This window comes from Vespula pensylvanica, chromosome 1, assembly GCF_014466175.1.
Source record: "Vespula pensylvanica isolate Volc-1 chromosome 1, ASM1446617v1, whole genome shotgun sequence".
Classification (NCBI taxonomy): Eukaryota; Metazoa; Arthropoda; class Insecta; order Hymenoptera; family Vespidae; genus Vespula; species Vespula pensylvanica.
The window spans coordinates 17,702,917-17,722,916 of NC_057685.1; the positions used below are offsets into that span (position 1 = coordinate 17,702,917).

Consider the following 20,000-nt stretch of genomic DNA (forward strand, 5'->3'; position numbering starts at 1 on the left):
AGAGAGAGAGAAAGAGAATATTAAACGCAGAATACTTTATACTCACTCTTTCTCTCTCTCTCTCTCTCTCTTTCTCTCTGTTTCTTTCAAAAATTTTTTTTTATTATTTTATTTTTTATTTATTACTTCTTATTTGTTATTATTTTATTTTATTTGATTTCTTTTTTTATTGTTTATTTTGTTTTCTAACATTGCATCTCGCAAATGCATCTCGATTGGTTCAACCGGCGACCGTGGCCGCGTCCTCGCCGTGATCCTGACGACCTTGGACTACCACAACATCGGCGAACGAGCTAGCCCAGTCTTACTTCTCTCTCTCTCTCTCTCTCTCTCTCTCTCTCTCTCTCTCTCTCATCCCTTCGGGCTACTACGTCGAATAAACCGAGATCTCATCCTCTTTGGGAAGATCAACCTAAAGATGCGTTCACACTGATATCAATGAAAAACGAAATACATAGATAGATATATTCGTAAAAACGTGTAATTGACATTTTTTTAATTTATACAATTCGAATGGAATTAACGAGAATTTGTGCGTTTGCACGTTTCAGTAATCTCGATTAATAATAATAATAATGATGATAATGATGATGATGATGGTAATGATGATGATAATTTGTTAACCATCGAATGCAATTGAAGATCTTTTCTCAGCCTCTCGATGCATCGTGTAGGTATGCATATGTGTGTATTCGAAGTACTCTCTACTCATTTTCAGTTGAGTATTCTCTCGTCCACGAGAGTTCCCATTCAAGAATTACCAAAGTACGATCGAATCGTTCGATTAATTTCAAAAAGATTATATCGTTAATTGATTCAGTTAATTAAATAATTATTTGGAAAAACGAAGAAACAAATTTTTTACATTATCATCACATAATTCGTATACATAACAAATATTATTATTATTATTATTATTATTATTATTATTATTATTATTATTATTATTATTATTATTATTATCATCATCAAAAATTTTTTCGTGTACTCTATATGAACTTTAGATTTAGCATGTGCATAATTACATGCTCGAGAAAATGTAGACGAACACGAATAGGCAATATCTGTTTCAAGATCTCTGGAATGACAAGCATTGTATAGGAAGACCGAAAAACGGCGCGTGCTTATCTAAGCGTTTTCTTCGTGAAAAAGTGGGTCAGTGAGACGATCAGCATCCACATAAAAGGTCCCTTATCGATCGGTGCGTTATCTCGCGTAAACAAGGAAAGGCTTCGTAGTACTACGAGAAGAGATAAGAGACCGCCTACGGAGTTCTGAATCGTCTCGATCGGACTAGTTCATTCATTCATTCATTTATTACGTGAGTAAAAGTCTGGATGAAAAAAAAAATAACATGCGATTTAACAATCGATAGAAAAGATTTAATATTCGAATAGCACGTAGAAACATTTCTTTATATATTTTAATTATCAAATAATTTAATATACGCGAATATTAAGAGACAGAAAATATTGAAAGAATTTATAAATTAAATAATTGTATTATTATTATTGTTTAGGTATTATTTTATTTATTTATTTTATTTCTTTATGATTACTGTAACATATTACATCGAGATCCGCCGTTGTTTCGTATAGTCAATAATTATGTACGTTCGCAAGTTAAACGATACAGACGTAAAAACGACGCGGAATCGATGCGGAAACAAGGCTGACACGACAAGTATACGACGCGGAAAAGACGCGGACACGACACTACAAGGCAAGACAAGCTGTCTGTACTGAGACGTATTTTATTGAATTTTTGTTTCTTTTTTTATTTTTCATTCAATTTTACAACATCTACATATATTCTGTACTCGACGTGTATATTCGTCATCTCTTAATTTTTTCTGCACGACACAACAAATACACATTTTTAAAGTAGATCTGTACAATTAAAAATATCATTAGAAAAGATCAAAAATCCCTAGAGCTTACGAAATTAAATATTTTCATACAAATATTTTGATTTTGCGTTGATATTTTCTATGACTTTTCTTAGATTTGAAGTATCGATTTCCATAAAAAAAAAAAAAAAGAATAAGAGATCTTGACAATAGTCTACATGTCTACGAAATAACTATGATAAACGTCGCATTTTTTTCCCTTGTAATCTAGTAACTATTATTTAAAACATTTATTTAAATTATATAATTAATAAGATTGGTGATATTTAGTTTTACACACATATATATATATATATATATATATATATATATATATATATGTATAAAGACAGTAAGCGTTCGATCTTGATCATCTTAGTAAAGTCGACCGGATGGATTCATCCCGATTAAAGTCGAAGCCACCCTCGATCGAATCGTTCAGATTGGATTTAACGAAGCGTAGTTACATCGACCTTGGAGTACTCGATTGATCTCTTCGGCCGATTCGCTCATTTAATCGCGTTATATATCGATTTTCTCTTTTCTTTCATTTTAACTCTTATCGACCTCGACCATCGATATTGTATAGTTGATATCGTTCCGAACGAATTTCTTCGTTGGAATTTCATCGTCGATTCATTAACACATTACGGAATCACAAACGATTCGTATAAAACGCAATCGGTATTTCTCTCGTGAAGCCGATATCATCATTCACTCTTCAATAAATTCAACAAGATTAATCGTAAGAGTGATATCGATTTCATTTCATAATTAGACACCATCATTGGCATACGATGATAATGATCGATAAAATAAAAAATCGTTCAAATCGATGTTGCGTTTGATTTATTTTTTCTGAACGAAGAGAAGAATAAAAAGAAAATAAAAAAACGAAATATTAACGATATTCGTTGCTTTTTTTTATTTATTTATTTTTTTTCTTCGTCAGATTTAAGTATATCTTTCGTAGGAAATTCACGTTAGAAATCAAGCGAGGATAAAAAGCAAAATAAAATGTCTAACGACTCGACCAGTTCAGAATATGTTAGACGGCCGAACGAATTGGCATCACTTAGAAAGAGTATCTACACTTTGCGATAATCCAGAGTATGCCTGACAAGCGGTGCTCGATAAAACCATGTAAAACTTACATGCTCTAGCATTATACTTGCGCAATCGTCGTGTATGGAGTGATAATCCATCGTTTATTAACGTTGACATCGGGATTATAAATCCAGTACGACCGCTTTCCTTCTCGTCATTCAATAAATCCTTATGAAAGATCGGAGCTACTCGTAAATCGAATTAACGTTGCGATTAAGGTAACTACGACGACACGGCGTGGCCTTGAACGAATATCTGCATGTTCAGTCACCGTGGTTTACCCTGTAAAACGTATATACAGGGTGTCGCATTTTAAACAATACGATCAAATATGTCCAATCCTTATTGATTTTACAAAACAAATATTTCTAAACAAATAAAAATTGTTAGATCATTTTTTCGCGAGACAAAAAAAAATATTGAGCTAACTATTTCATCGAGAACGTTGTTATCCATATAAGTCAATGACAAATTTTTCTTCTTCCTTTTCTTTTTTTTAACAGAAAAATCGATATTTCAAGCTTAACAAAAGTTGTAGCGAATATCAATCGAACGTGTACCCACAGTGTACCTTTTAATCGATATTTCATCGAGTTATGACGCTATGAATATTGACAAACTGTGTAACATCCTTTATACCTAGGTATACATTTATAATATATAACAAATATATAGAACGTTTCAAGTCTGTGAGAATATCGAACGATATTTTTCTTACGATAGTAAAATCTCGTAGTTGGAAGCATGGAGGGTTAATCGTAGATCGATAAAAGTCGAAAGGATGTCGCTAAAATCGATTTAAGATCGCTTTCAAGATCTCTCGGGTATTCACCTCGTCTCGTTCGAAGGTCGAAAGAAAGGTAAACGAAAGGTTACGAGCTCGTCGAGTCTCTCGGCACAGTAGGCACTCGAGCCGGTACTTCGTTTCTCTACCGATCAGCTAGCCAACGAAGCAGCGAGCCACCCACTTTAACCAACCACCCACGTGGATACATAAGCAATGCGCGAACACAGTCTGACTTCTAGTCTTTCTCTTTCTCATTCACTCTCTCTCTCTCTCTCTCTCTCTCTCTCTCTCTCTCTCTCTCTCTCTCTCTCTCTCTCTCTTCGTCGTATGTATATTTGCATTCCTTCTTCTCTTTCATGTCGACCATTTCGTAGGTCATTTTTAGCCCTATTCCTTACTCTCATGACTCTGGCACGATTTTACTACGAGTCTGCATCATTCTTGTCTATTTGTAGGGATAGTAGAAAGATTATATTCACGAGAAAGAAAGAGAAAGAAAAAAAGAGAGATGATTGATACGTGTTTGTTCGATATTAGAAATTTGTCGAGATTTTATACATACATACATACATATTCACACACATATATATATATATATATATGTGCACATTCCCAGAGCCATCTTTTATATTCATATTCTGCAATTTTTTTTTCAACTACATCCGATAATTCGTTAATAGTAAGAAATCGGATATAACGCAAAGATAATAAGAATAGAATTTTTTTTTTATTAAATAGATATAACGAGACACGAGCATATCATATGTTAGAGAAGATCATGGTAAAGAGCATTAGTAATAACAATGTCTTGTAAGCCATATAAGTAGCTTCTCGAAAAAGCTTCTTATTCTTTCTTATGACCAAGTCTCAAACTCAAACGAATACAATTCGTTAGATCGTTTCACATCATCGTCATTTTCTCCTTACTGTCGTGCGAATACACATTGTAACCAAGCGGATGATCCTCGATCACGTTTGTCTACCTTTGACTCTTTCGTCTCATCTCGTTTCATTTCATTTTCATTTCGTTTTCGTCCTTTCGTTTCTTTCATTCTTTCTTTCGTTCTTTCGTTCTTTCGTTCACACGTTTATGTTTGTGTCGGCACGAACAGAAGAGAACTCGTTTCTCCTTGTCGTTGTCGTTGTCGTCGTCGTCGTCGTCGTCGTTTTCGTCGTGCAAACGAACGTACATTACCCAGAGAGGTAAAGAATAGAAGAACTGCGTGGGACGTTGACGAGAAAACCTTTTTCCTTCTTTACCTTTTAATATCGTAACAACTATGAAAGATAGTTTAAAGAATTGATTTTAAAAAGCAAACAATGTTCTTTCGCAATAAGCTTTTGAAATTAGTCAATATGTTGATTCTAATGTCGAAATTTTTCAATATTACTTATATTTTCATTATTAATAATGTATTTGTTAATTTATTCCTTCGTTTAACCAATTTATCGAGTATCCATCCGGTTGGATAAATTGTAAATATTACAAGATGTTAATTAAAAAAAAATCTAATTTATTTTATTTTTTTAATTCTCGATATATATAATACTGAATGTTTTGATATTAACATAAAAACAGTGTCGAAGTTTTTAATATTTTTATTATCTTTACAATAATTAGTATTAACAATTCTGAGATATTACCCTTTATCAAACCTTTTGAATTTATTCAAATGAAAATTGAAAACATATTTAAACGATATTACGAAAATCTCAATATTGACTCGATATAAATAATATTAATATTTCAAATCAGATATCATTTATTAATTCATTATTAATATAATGCATACGTACATGCATGCATACATATTTATCTGATTAAACAAAAGAATCCATGAAGAAGTATGACGCAGAAATAAGAAAAACATATCGGCCTTCGAACTCTTAGCGCATTATCGGTCGTCTGGCATGCGTAATAGTATTATAGTAGTAGTATAGTCTCGGACGAATCCGCAGGCTTCGATTGGTTACGCAAGAAGCATAACACGAGCGTGTGGCACGTACGGTTGCAACGTGAATACAGTTTATGTTTGTTCCCTACCGTTACCATCACTACCACCACTACCATCACCACCATCATCATCATCATCATCATCATCATCATCATCATCATCATCATCATCATCATCAAGTTCTCCAACGACGACGACAACGACGACGACGACGACGACGACGACGACCACGACGACGACGACCACGACGACCCTATACGACCCGGCAGTTTTCTTATGGGTAAGAAAGAGGACGAAGAAGACGAAGACGAGAAATGATGCGCTCGCTGCTCTCGAAGATGCAACACACCGAAGAGGATCGACTTCGGTGGATGTTCGGGTCGAACGACATAGCAAAATACACGACATCTCTTCGTGAGTTCTTACGAGCGTGTGCCGTGCACGATCTGCCAGCTCTGTATTTGCCTCTCTCTCTCTCTCTCTCTCTCTCTCTCTCTCTCTCTCTCTCTCTCTCTCTCTTTACACTCTCTGTGTATTGTGGGAAGAGAGAACAGCGCCAGTCGCGATACGCGCATACGTGTAAGCGCACGTTCGAGACTGCTCGTCGTCGTCGTCGTCGTCGTTCTCGTCGTTCTCATCGTTCTCGTCGTTCTCGTCATCATCATCATCATCATCATCATCATCGTCATCGTCGTCCTCGTCCATTCGTTGTTCGTTACGTTCGTTCTCTAGTCACATTCCTATTCGCGTTAATGGATTAAACATTTTTTTTCTGGGATTAATCTTATCTCGCAATTACGCAGTTCTCAAGTTCGCGCGTTCGACTCTCGAAAGGTGTTTTGTGATAGATTCATCAGTGTGGGACATATTGGATAGATTAATTACTTAACGATATCGAAGACGAAAAGAGAAATTATTTTTATGCCCGACTTTTGTGCGATATAATCATTTTTTCTCTCTCTTTTTTTTTTTATATCGTAAAATTAAAAAAATAATCGAAGCTGGTGTGCTTTGGGATCGATGAAAAAAAAAAAGGAGAAAACTATCGTAGAAAATATTTGTTTGACAGAATGAAACGATCAGAATGACGAATGGTAGTAAACCTTTTTGATTCTCTATCGTTTTATGTAATACCTAGTGAATAATCTTATATACATATCTACCTATATAATACAATGACAACGAATGATTCTTTCGCGCTTAAGAGTTAGCTAGCGAACGTAATTGTCTCCCACGAGGCTTCGTTATTTCACGCGTGCGTCGTCGCGTATTTTCTTATGAGCGCGAATGAATGACGCGAATCCGATGTTCTCAGGGACGGATATCGTTGTAACTCCGTAGTTGATTACAATAACGGCAAACGATTTCATTGCTTTTTCTTCTTTTTTTTTTCTTTTCTTTTTCTTTTCTATTTTTTCCTTCTTTTCTTTTCTTTATTTCTTTCTTTCACATACTTTTTATTCCCTTCAAAAAATTTCACTTCGAACGTATGATAAAAATAAAAAAAAACAAGAAAAGAAATATTTCATATTAGATATATTAATAACAAATAAATTTAACAAATAAAAATTCGATTACGTAAGGAAAGATTTACATAAGAAATTGTCAAAGACATTTTCCGTGATAACTCGCCAACTACGTTCGTCGGTTCGTTGAATATCCATTGTTTTTTTCCTTTTTTTTTTTCTTTTTTTATTATTGTCGATGCCATTGAGAAACCGTATGGATTTTCTACGCGCGTATCGATATCGTTGCGACCGAAATATGGCACCGACGTGAAACGCGAGATGCAAAAGAACGGAAGTACCTGTCGAAAGGTAACGGATGAGAGTGGGAGGAGGAAAGAAAGAGAGAGAAAAAGAGAGGGAAAGGAAAGAGTACAGTAACGTCGCGATTTCACGTGGGTGTTACTCGGACAAGTCATATTTTAACAATAGTCTACGAAACGTGCGAAATCTTTTCCTTTTGTTTTTTTATTAATTTTTTCTTTTCTCTTCTCCTTAGCTTTTCTTTTATTTCCTTTTATTTCCTTTTCTTTTCTTTTCTTTTCTTTCGTATTTCATTGAAAGAGAATCGTTTTGTCTTCGAACATATATACATACATACATATATACATACGTACATACATACATACATATATACATACATATACACATTCACACATAAATACACATATACGAGACTCGAGCGTGTGAAGGGAAGATAAGTGTTCGTGAAATTAGGACGAAGCGTCTCGCTCAATTATGATTCGAGGAGGGAGAGAGTGGTCTGTTAAAGCTTGTGATTACTTTCCGAGTTAATTACTCGACGCGAGTTTATCGTCACTGAAATCGACGGATGGAGCAGCGAGAAATCATTCGAAAAGTTTAACGAACGCGTTCGCTGCGACAACGTAATAATCGTTCGTTCGTTCGATTTCGTACGATCGAAACGAATTCGAAATCGTCTTTGATCGATATTTCTTTTCTTTATTTTTTTCTCTTTTCTTTATCAAACTTATACGCAACATGAATTTGTTCCAACGAGAAAGTTTACAAAGCGAGTTTCTGCGAGTTTCTGCGAGAAATCGGTCGACTGTTAAATACCGATAATTCGTGATATCGGGAAATTATTATTTTTGTACGATCGCTTGCATATGGCCGTACAACGATTATCGACTACGCCCGATAAAATATTATTACGTTAAAAACATAATATCCAGAGATTTTATTAGACTCGTTTACTCTCTTTTTCACTTCTATTTCTTTTTCTTTATCCTAAACTTTCATTTATCTTTTTCGATCCGAATATCATAGAAACAAAATCATTCGATGGACATTAACTTCGTGATAAAAATAAAAATATAAAACAAGAAGGAGATAGATCGACGGACTCGAAGGATGATAGAAGAAAGAAACGATAGAGGAAGGACAGTGGGAAGGATTTTTCTTGGTGAACGAAGAGAAATATAAAGGAAGAATAAAATTGAACAAGGACGGACGTTGAATAAATAAAACTAAGAAAGAAGGATAGAGTCTAAGATATTCGAAGAATTCTAATCCTCGAGACTACGTTTTCGATCTCTCTCTCTCTATATATATATTGCTTGCGTTTCTTTTTTCTCTTCTGTATTGAAGAGGAAAAACAGAAAAAAAGAAAAAAGATAAGACAGCAAGAGAGAGAAAGAGAGAGAGAGAGAGAGAGAGAGAGAGAGAGAGAGAGAGAGAGAGAGAAGGAGAAAGACATCGATAAAAGGAGATCGTTCGAAGAATGCCCGAGGGATGAAGGCAAAAGTATCTCGAAAAGAATTGGAGGATCTTTTTAGCGAGGTAGGCGGTAAATAATGTTCCCTTGGTGACATAGATCGTGTAGTATTGATCGATTAAACTGTATAATAACAAAAAAAAAAAGAAAAGAAAAAAGAAAAAAACATAAATATTCGTAAGTATATAAAACACGTACATTAAACATACCAAAGTTTAGTCTAATGTCGACTTCGATAAAGTCAACCTCGATAAAAGAACGAGAAAGAACGCTTGGTAAATTTTATTTTGAAAACAGCAAATTATCTCAAGGACGTTCGCGATTACGTCACGTTAGCCCGATTAAAGCGAATATGCGGGATCCTCTATCTATTGAGAGAGAAAGAGAAAGAGAGAAAGAGAGAAAGAGATAGCGATGTTGTTAAAAAATCAAGTTTTATCTATCGTATAATCCTAACTCGGACTAACTCTAGATAAGTAACTAAGAGCGAACATGGAAATGAGTTACAGCAGTTGAATGAATATTGTTAAAAAAAAAAAGAAAAAAGAAAGGGTTCGCTTTAAGAATAATAATAATAATTATAACAATAATAATAATAATAATAATGATAATGATGATGATGATGATGATGATAATAATAATAATGGAAAAAACAAAAGCAAATTGTATGCTTCGATCGAATAGAAAAAAAAATATTGTGGTTAAATCTTTAGCTCTCTCTTTCTCTCTCCGTTTCTCTCTCTTTCTTTTTCTCTCTCTCTCGAATTTCGTTTTGTATATCGTAACGTTGGACCAACGACGGACGATTCGGTTTCGTTGCCATTAATGATACTATCGTCGAATCGTATTACAACACGATTTTATCGTTTTACTCTCACAAAGTCGAGTGGGAATCGACACAGGCGAGAGTATTCGAGAGGCTTATCCGATTTTTCTTTCTTTCTTTCTTTCTTTCTTACTTTCTTTCTTTCTTTCTTTTTCTTTTTTTTCTTTTTCTTTTTTTTTCTTATTTTTTCTTTCTTTCCTACTTTTTTTTTTCTTTTTTTCTTATATGCGAAACATACAACACGCATACACGTATGTATTCAGAAACGTGTATTCTTTCTTATCAGTACATTTTTGTTTGTTTGTTTGCTTTTTTAATGTTCTTTTCTTTTTCTTTTTTCTTTCTTTCTTCTTTCTTACGAGAAACAATTCTTTGCTTTTAACAATACTTATCCAACTTCGCATAAGTGTTTTATGTTCTTTTCTCTTTTCTTTTTTCCTTCTTTTTTCTTTTTATTACGAGTAAAAATTTAAAAGTACGTCGTTTCAAAAGGATGTGTCTTTCTTTTTCTCTTGTATTTCTTTTTCTTTCTCTATGTTTTGTTGTTGTTGTCCTTTTTTTTTTCATAATACATACAAATATACGTGCGCATGTATGCAGTTGTAAAGAAAGTATAAGCTCGACGAATCTACGCATTTCACAGTTTTTCCTATTTACTTCGGATGTTCGAACGAGAGATGAAAGTTTCATGAGAATTTTATGCTCCTTTCCTTCCTCGTTTCGCTTAGATTTTTCTTTTTCTTTTTCTATTTCTTTTTTTTTCTCGAAGGAGAAAGATACGTATCTTCGTGAAAAAAGGGTAAAAGATTTTCTCGACTGGAACAGGAAGTTATAATTCAGTTACACCGATTGTATCTTTATTTTTTCGTATAGTTTATATCGAGTCGTTTGAATTTCGATCGAGAATTTTGCCATGGTACAATTTTTCCTCGATTTTGTTTGAACGCACCTTAAGGCTTCACTTTTACCCTGGCATCTATCCAAAAAAAAAAAGAAAAGAAAAGAAGAAAACGTGTATCGTGTGGTCTGTGAATTTTTGGTGCTTCTCGCGGTCGAACCTTCGTCGTTTTTTTTTTTTATATTAAAAAGAAAGAAGGAAAAAATAAAAATAAAACGAAAAATAAAACGAAGTAACGAAAAATTCTATTATATCCGACAACTCGAAATTTCTTAGTTCGAAAAATATGAGGGATAATATTTTATACGGAAGTATCCTAAATACCCAATACGAAATCCGATAGCAACGTATCTAAGTTGTTGCAATGATAAATAATCGATTAGTATCATGATCGTATCGATTATTATCGAAAGAAAGGAATACTCGATAATTTGATATTCTCGAATACGTATTCTTATCGATAGTCGAACAATAAAGAAATCAAATCCATTTACGGAACATTGAAAATAAATTCGAATTTCGTGCTGAATCAAGAGCGACTAACTTTAAATATTTATACTCTGTTCGATCGTATAAATAGCTTTTGTAGGCTGGCCCATCGATCCAAGGAGACGCATCGTGCGCGCGAGCGAGCGAGCGAGCGAGCGCACACACGGACGTGATTTACGAATCGCAAGAATTCGAATTGCGGCTTTGCTTCGAAGTAAATATCTACTATAGATAGAAATATCTTTTCGAAGAAAAAAAATAAAAAAATAAAAGAAGAAATGAAAAGAAAATTTAATAAGAAACATCATTCGTCTTTAATAAATATTTATGCATTATTAACGTTCAGTATTAAGAAAAAAAAAAAAATATTTGCATCGTCATATTAATAACGAAAGAAAAACTATCAAGATTAATGCAAATATCTTCCAAATATTTACGTAAACATTTAGTACAGGAATAAAAAATTTAACAACGATAAATCGTCTTTGCATCTTTTTAACAAGAGATTCTTTATGCATTACTGAACAAAATCTTCCGCGTTAATAACAAAAAGAAAAGAAATAAATAAATAAAAGAAAAAATGAGGAAAATAAAAAAATAAAAAAGAAAGGGACTTTACGTTAACGTTAATACAGGTAGAGAAAAGGAAAGACCAAAAAAAAGAGCACGAAAAATTTTATTTTGTTGTTTATTATTCCGAGTGTCCTCTTAATTAGACTTTCAAGAAAACAAGAACGTCGGGAATGGGCGTTATAGAGAGAGAGGAAGCCAACCTCACCGTTGCGTCGCCATTACTCTTATCCTAATGCTAATTGTTATCGCGGTATGTCGTTGCACAAGCGTAATTACCGCGTCGTTAGAGCAGTTACGTTTTCAGGGGTCGCGGACACGCGCACGCGATATTTTATAAGTTGCCTCGGGGTTTACGGACGGACTATTTCTAAGAGACGTACGTACATACGTCGGTTCAACCTCTCACTTATTCGCATACTAATTCTTTACGAAGGAATAATAATCATTATCAAAGACTCGATCTATACTATAGAGATAAATAAAATTCGCATTGATACAAATTATTTACGTCAATTTTCGATTATGCAGAAATACATTTTCAATAAAGATAAAACGAACACGAGGAGAGATTATTTTTAGCGATGAATTAAAGAACACGTACGTACGTCCATACATACATACTTACATACATACATACATAGTTATTCGATAGCATTCGAATAAGATTTTTCTAGTCGACGAAGCAGACCGATCACATTCGCGATAGGACGATTGTTCAAAGGCAAATATCCGAGACTAATCGAATCGTAGAGCATCGAACCAATGGTAATAACTCTGACTATCGATGACGATTCGTAGATGTAAGATCCAATTCCTCAAGGATGCAAGTGTTACTTCTTCTGCCGGAACAGGCCTCTGGCATAAGATTATGCGTAACAACATGGACTATTTCAACACGGTCACCGAGTGTGCTTCGCGCGTTTTACACGCTGTAATTACGTTGGAGGAATAAGAAGAGAGATAAAGAAAGAAAAAATTGAGGGAAGAAAGAAAGAAATAAGATAAAAGTAGAGCAGTCATATAGATATACTTACATATACATATGTGTGTATATATATGTATATATACACACACACACATATATATATATATACATAAAAACACATATGTATATACATATAACTGTCTCGTTCGTACATTCAACAAGAAAATTTTCCGTAATCAGCACCTACCTACTATCTAGCAAATAACGTAATATATTATAATATATGATAGAGAAACGTGCTGGCCTAGTACCGATTCAAATATATTACTTTCCAAGTTCGAAGAGATAAAATAGATAAATAAATAAATAAAAAAAATAGAATAAAATAAAATAAAATAAAAATTAATCTTTTAAATTTAATAACAGTTTTACAAAAAATCCTTTCTTAACGTTATCAAACATAATTAATGAATCAGAAAAAATCTTTTGTTAAAATTAAATTCATTATCACGTTGAATGTCAACTCCAGGAATCGATCGAAAATAAATCTTATCCATCCTTCTCTCTCTGTTTCTGTTGGGTCACCAGGGTGCGCGTTTCCGGGACACCTCGCAACAAATACACAAACAATGGCAGGCCGATCCAGCGAGAGCATTTCCGACCGTCGGCAGTGTTGCTACCACCGTCGGTGGTGGTTCGCCGTCTCCAGCATCGGGTGACATTTCAACCCCAAACTCAACACCCAGTCCGAGCCCTAGTCCGACCAATGGTCAACAAGTAATGGTAAGTAAAATTAACCTATTTTTTATTTTGGAAAATTAAATCTTTTGACATCTGTAACCAATTAGACGAGCAAATTGTTCATCGTAATTAACGTGTCTGGTTATCGTTATATATATATGTGTGTGTGTGTTTGTTTGTCTGTAGTAATTAGATACATATTATATATATACATATTATATATATATATGTATATAGGGAGAGAGAGAGATATAGATATAGATATATATATACAGAAGATTATAAGAATATATTTTCCTACGTTTGTCTTATCATGAAACAAATTCAAAAGAACAGTTGTTCACTTTTTTATCTTTCTATCTCTTTCTCTCTCTCTCTCTCTCTCTCTCTCTCTCTCTCTCTTTCGTAACTTAATTTGAATTGGACGACCATACTCGACTAATGTAAATTTGCCTACGAAACGAACGAGCTCTTCATAGAAAGTTTTTTTATTCTTACTCGTACGCGTTCTACGAGTTAAGAATAATAATAAAAAATATAGAACCAGAGAGAGCGAAAGAGCGAGAGAGAGAGAGAGAGAGAGAGAGAGAACGAGAGAGGAGGAGGAAGGGGTGGAGAAAAGAAGTACTGATATTCAAATATCACGTTATTTTACCAAAGTGAGAGTTTCTCTTTTGTAAACGGTAAAATATCTTCTTTCTTTTTCTTCTTTCCTCTTTTTCTTTTTTTTTTTTTTATCAAGTAGAATGATATTCACGAACGAAGTAACGTGAAACGGCGACTAAAACGGCTAGCCGGAATATTATGAATCGAGGCAGATGGCGCAGATATTATCTCAATCCTCTCGTTGGAAGTGAAAAGAACGACGTTTCCTTCGCGTTCTTCCCCTCTCTTTCTTTCTCTCTCTCCCTGTCTCTCTTTCTTTCTGTCTCTTTTTCTCTCAACGGTCAGAGAGGTCAGAAAAGTGCCGTGTGATAAATCACGGAATGGGATAGGCAAGATTTTCTTTTTGTTGGGTAGTAAGTGAGTTTTATCTCTGCCGCTATCCGCGTACCCGCTCATCCATACGCCCACAAATATCTCTATATTATACGATGTAAAAGAGAGGACTCCCTCTCTCTCTGTTTCTCTTACAGCGTGTATAGGGCTTGGGGTAAATATCAAGAAAAAGAGAGAGAGAGAGAAAGAAAGAAAGAGAGAAAGAGAAGGTGAATCTACTGACGTGAGTTCCAGCGGGAATCCAAACGGATCCTGAAATTCTCTGGGGAAGGCAAAATACCGATGAAGCCTGCTAGAGTTTACGTCCATGTAGGTCAGGGTAGATAGAACCTAGAGAGAGTGAGCGAGCGAGAGCGAGAGCCAGAGAGAGAGAGAGAGAGAGAGAGAGAGAGAGAGAGAGAGAGAAAGAGAGAGAGAGAGAGAGTGAGAGAGAGAGAGAGAGAGAAAGATGAAGAGAGAGAGAGATGGAGATTGTCGAGGGTGTGCTCTCGCGCATCTTCACCATCGGCACATATATACATACGTACATACATACATGGCTTTGCGTTCAATCGAGAGGCAGACAAGCAAGGGACGAAACCTATTGTTTCCCGAAGGCAAAGACTATCGGTATGCAAGTGGTACATCCAATTGAACCGTTCGGAGGGTATCAACCTTCATTGACGATGACGACGACGACGATGACGACGACGACGACGACGACAACGATGATGATGATGACGACGAAGACGATGACGACGATGATGATGATGAGGAAGACGACGACAAACCTCGTACTCTACACGAAGTTGGTGCTGCTGGTACTGCTGGTGCTGCTGGTGGTACTGCTGGTGGTATTGCTGGTCGCTTTTGTTTTATTATCAACGGTGACGACGAAGACGTCGTTGAGTCTCAATTCTAGGTCAGCTGTCACTAATGAGAACCTATCGAGCTTATAGAAACCAGGATACTCTCTAACTTATATACGAATATCCAGACAAATTGAATTTACCTTTTCTTCCTTCCTTCTCTCTCTCTCTCTCTCTCTCTCTCTCTCTCTCTCTCTCTCTCTCTGTCTGTCTCTCTTCAACGGACAATATCAAACGTTCGAAAGGAGAGCTTTTAAAGTAGATAATCGTGATTAAATGTCATTTATGTTAGATTTCTTCTCTACTTTTTTTGTCTACTCTCTCTTTCTCTCCCCCCTCCCTCTCTCTCTCTCTCTATTTATCTATCTATCTTTCTCTCTATCTATCTCTTTCTATCTCTTTCTCTTCCTTCTCATCTTTCGCTCGGTTATACGTAGATATACGTCTCAGTTTTATTGAAACTCTTTCAATAGAAGAAGAAGAAGTAAAAGAGAAAAAAAGGAAATAGAAAAGTTTTTCTGAACTGAACGAACGAACTTCGTAGATCCTAGACCGGAAACTTTCGAATAGAGAATAATTGCTTGTTCAGCATTTTCTTTCTCCTTCTTTGATTAGTTTAATAATAAAATTGACTTCGATGAATTACTAATAGGAAAATGAGGAAAAGTTGTTACGTTATAAGTTAAAATTTTTATTTGTATTTTTGTTTCGTTTTGTTTTGTTTTTCTCTTAACAACAAGAGAAATCGCAGATTTCGATGATGACTCAACCTCTATATATATACATAGAATATTTCTATATGTATATACGTCGCATCAACAACAAGGTCGGTCCTATGACATCATCGATTCGTATAATTTTCCCCGAGAAAGAACGCACGATGATCTCGGGCATGTTTCTTTTTTTTTGGGGTCGCAAACGCCGACCTAATTAAGCAATTATGACTACTCATCGGATATAATAACCTCGTGACTCGGATTAAGTTGACCTTGGTTAGAACGCGAGCTCGTTAAAATATCATATGATACAGATAATGAACATTGTTCCAGGTATTGCGATCGTAAAATTCTTTTCTATTATATTTTTTTTTTGTTTTGATTAAATTAAAACAATACGTAGTATGAAAAATTTTCGTTTATGGATAGAAAAGAATGAGGAAGGAAAGACGATGCTTTGTTAGATACGAGTCCACGTAGAAGACCTCAGTGAACACAGGTCATCATCTTTCTCTCTTTCTCTCTCCCTCTTTCTCTTCTAATTACGTTACGCATACCACCTGAGTCGTCTTATAACGAACTACTTTGCCAAGAAGTCAGAAACTTAAGTTACCTCTATGCCGGTTGCGTAGGTCTTCTCGAGTGTACGAGAAAGAGAGAAAAAGAGAAAAAGAGAGAGAGAGAGAGAGAGAGAGAGAGAGAGAGAGAGAGCCTCGCCTTACCAGGTCATGATTAATCCTCGGACGTTTTTGCTAGATATAGCTAGGTACCTACTTACTTGTATCTTTCCTTCCATTGCCTACAAGTTAATTAACTCACCAGGAGTTCTTCTTCCATTGAAGTGGAGAGTTAGAATAACAGGATGGATATTATCTATCTTTTCGATAATTAACGTCTCAATCGATAGATCATATCGATCCGTTCGTACCAATCATTCCAATCGTTTCTCTATCGAAATAATCTAAACTATCGAATTAAATGATCCTCTATCGTTTAATGATATTTTTATACATTATTATAATAACAAAGTTCGTTCTCTTCCCCACCCATCTCTCCTCAATAAAATATCAAGGTGGTACAATTACGTAAGTATGTACGGGGATCGAAGCAAGCAGGTCTTTGACAAATTTTTGCAGCTGGCATTCTCTTCCTGTTGCTCCTGTTCTTGTTGCCACCATTGAACCTGAAAAAATTTGTACGCGTGTCCTGCGTCTCTTTTCGTTTGTCGTTCGCCGAAAGAAGAGGGACTGGAAAATAGGGTTTGTTAAAACGTCCAAAAGAGGACTGTGGGGGTAAGAACGTGCTGCTTAATGGTGCAGCTGGCTATACGATTTCTGTCTATCTTGTAAGGAGAGAACGGTTCTCTTTATTTTTTTCTCTTTCGTTTTCGTTTTCTTTTCTTCTTTTTTCTTTTTTCTTTTTTTATATATATAACTATGTACAAACGGGTCACCCTATTTTTCTCACTTCACAATACCGGTACCGAACGAAAGATACGTTTTTATATTACGATAGCTGATTCGAATCTAAAATCGATACTTTTTTAATTTTAAATGACAATAGTTACATGTAGTACGCGATTTGATCTCGATTTATACGGAAATAGAACAAAAAATTAAAAAAAGGAATTTAAAAAAAAAATAAATAAAAAGTAAAATAAAAGAATAAATGGAAAAGCAGATTAGATTAATCGAATTTTATTCAATATTTTCTCCACTGTCTCTCTCTCTATCTCTCTCTTTATCCATCTCTCTCATGAAAATTTCTATTCAACGAGAAGTTCCGTTAAATCAACGCGAATGTCTCGTATCAATTTACCAATAAAGTTCTTTGCCGGTTCAACGAACTATTATCGTTTTCCTATCGTCGGCCTCGATAGATCCGATCTAATCTTTCACTCATAGTTTCAAACTTAGTATCGTTTCATGATTTCCAAATAAAAATAATATCACTGTGTCTTTTAATCTATGAGAATGATTTCAATGCAAATGTTTCTTAAACGCATTTCTATATACTTATCTGCAGCACAGAAATTGTTATGCAAATCGGCGATTAACTTTCTAAGCTTTCACAAAGTGACCACTATTTGGAAAGTATCCATCTCCGATCGAAACGATCCTTCTTTCCACACTCTTTAGCAACTTTACCGAAAGAGTGAAAAACGAGAACAACTAAAAAAAGAAAAGAAAAGAAAAAAAAAAACAGAAAAAAGATAGTTCGTATTTCCAAAACAATTTGTGTGTGTGTATGTGTGTGTTTATTGCGGGGGTGTAAGTGTGTTTTGTGCTTTCACCGAGTCGAAAACAGCAGGATGAAGTCGACGACGCAAGTTTTCATCGTCTTAACATCTGTTAGCTCGTGCGCGTATCCACATACGCATATAAACTCTAACACAGAACACTGAGATTTTATTTATGGCACGGAAGATAGGGTTGAAGCAAAGTAAGGAAGAGAGGAAGAGAGTAAGGAAGGCTTCCTGTGTTCGATCTTTGACGCGAACGAAAGATAGGAAAAGGGTGTAGTGGAGGGTCGAAGTAGGATGGGGAGAATCAGGGGAGATGCTGAAGAACATTACGAAGGGACGAAAAATAAAATGAGAGAAGGGAAAGGAAGAGAATAACCAACGGCACAGAATCACCAGACCAATGTAATCTCCTCCTAGTGGGTGCCTGTCGTACATCGGACATCGTAATTTCTGATTAGATTTTGAGCACTGATTAAATTTATTGATATATAGAAGTAGGAAAATCTTTTTTCTGACATAAATGTTTCGCGTTTCATCTATTAATACAATTTAGGTATACAACGCTTTAAGTATGTAAGTAATCGCTTATTTAAGTACATTAAATTTTTTTTTTTCACCATTTCAACATGACAGAATAATTTTATTGTTTCTAATTTGATTGAAGTCGATATTATTATTCAAACTGACTATATATGATCTGTATGTGCATGTGCGTTTATATTAAAATACTATTACATAGGGAGGCGTTTAATGGATACAAATGTTTACGGAAATAAGGGAAACAAGATATGCTTTTGTAATATTAAATTCATATACGAATTTTTCGTCGTATTTCTCGTGTAGGTCGTTTATCAGAATTTGGATTTTCTCGAGCCAACGGAGAATGTTGAATGAGGGTAACAGACCACCACCGTGGTGGTTCATCCTTCCGTAACAAACGATTTGTCATCTCACTATCCTTTCCTCTCCTCTCTCTTTCTCCCTCCCTCTCCCACCTCGTGTATGTGCATGTGTGTCTCTTTTTTTTGTTCCATCGAAAAGAGCAACAACAGTATAGAGGGTCGACCTTCCGAAGCTGCGACTAAGTGCATCGAAATTTATGAACCATCTCACTCCTTCGATTTTCACCTCTGGCGAGATCTCAAACGTCTTTCCGAAGGATTAATGCCTCCTTTCTCAAGCAGGATTTTCTGTCGGACGGAAGTGAAAAATGTAACGTTCCGCCTTCCTCACACCCTTTCACCTTTAGCGAATTTTATATCTATGTGTTTCTTTTTTTCTTTCTCTTTTTTCCTTTTTTAACTGACTTTACAATTTTGTTTCGGCGTAACTAAAAAGGAAGGACATTTAAAGTTTCCAATTTTCAAGACATTTATTCTTTCCTCTCTTTCTTTCTCTCTCTCTCTCTCTCTCTCTCTCTCTCTCTCTCTCTCTCTTTGTTTCTCTGTTTCTCTTTCTCTTTTTCGAGGATTCACAAGCTGATTTAATTTGAACGGAGACATTCTTTCTCTCTCTTTTTCTTTCCTTTCTTTTTTCTTTTATCTCCGACAATTTTAGAAATAATACCAGGATATTAAAGAAAATTGATATTATCTAATATCCGAAGAAAAATTGTGTGACCGGTACCGAACGAATTACTCCGAATATGAAAAATTCTCGAAGATTTTAACTGGTCGGATATTCCGATCGGAGAAAAATATTCTATGATCGAGAGATCGATAACAGAGAAGTGAATTCCATCCAATAATCCTTTTACACGT

The 20,000-nt window shown here is 35.0% G+C and overlaps 1 protein-coding gene across 10 annotated transcripts in view; it reads left to right on the forward strand.

Moving 5' to 3' along the window:
* LOC122637151 (tensin-3) overlaps positions 1–20,000 on the forward strand; it is a 155,995-nt gene that overhangs the window by 78,467 nt on the left and 57,528 nt on the right. For 7 of the 10 annotated variants that reach the window (XM_043829110.1, XM_043829128.1, XM_043829119.1 and 4 more), the window contains one exon: positions 13,280–13,474. In XM_043829110.1, coding sequence (XP_043685045.1) covers positions 13,280–13,474 — 195 coding nt within the window. Of the gene's footprint in view, positions 1–6,312; positions 6,832–7,241; positions 8,891–8,938; positions 9,046–13,279; positions 13,475–20,000 lie in introns of those variants that run through there. The other 3 variants (XM_043829151.1, XM_043829146.1, XM_043829138.1) reach the window with 3 other exon arrangements.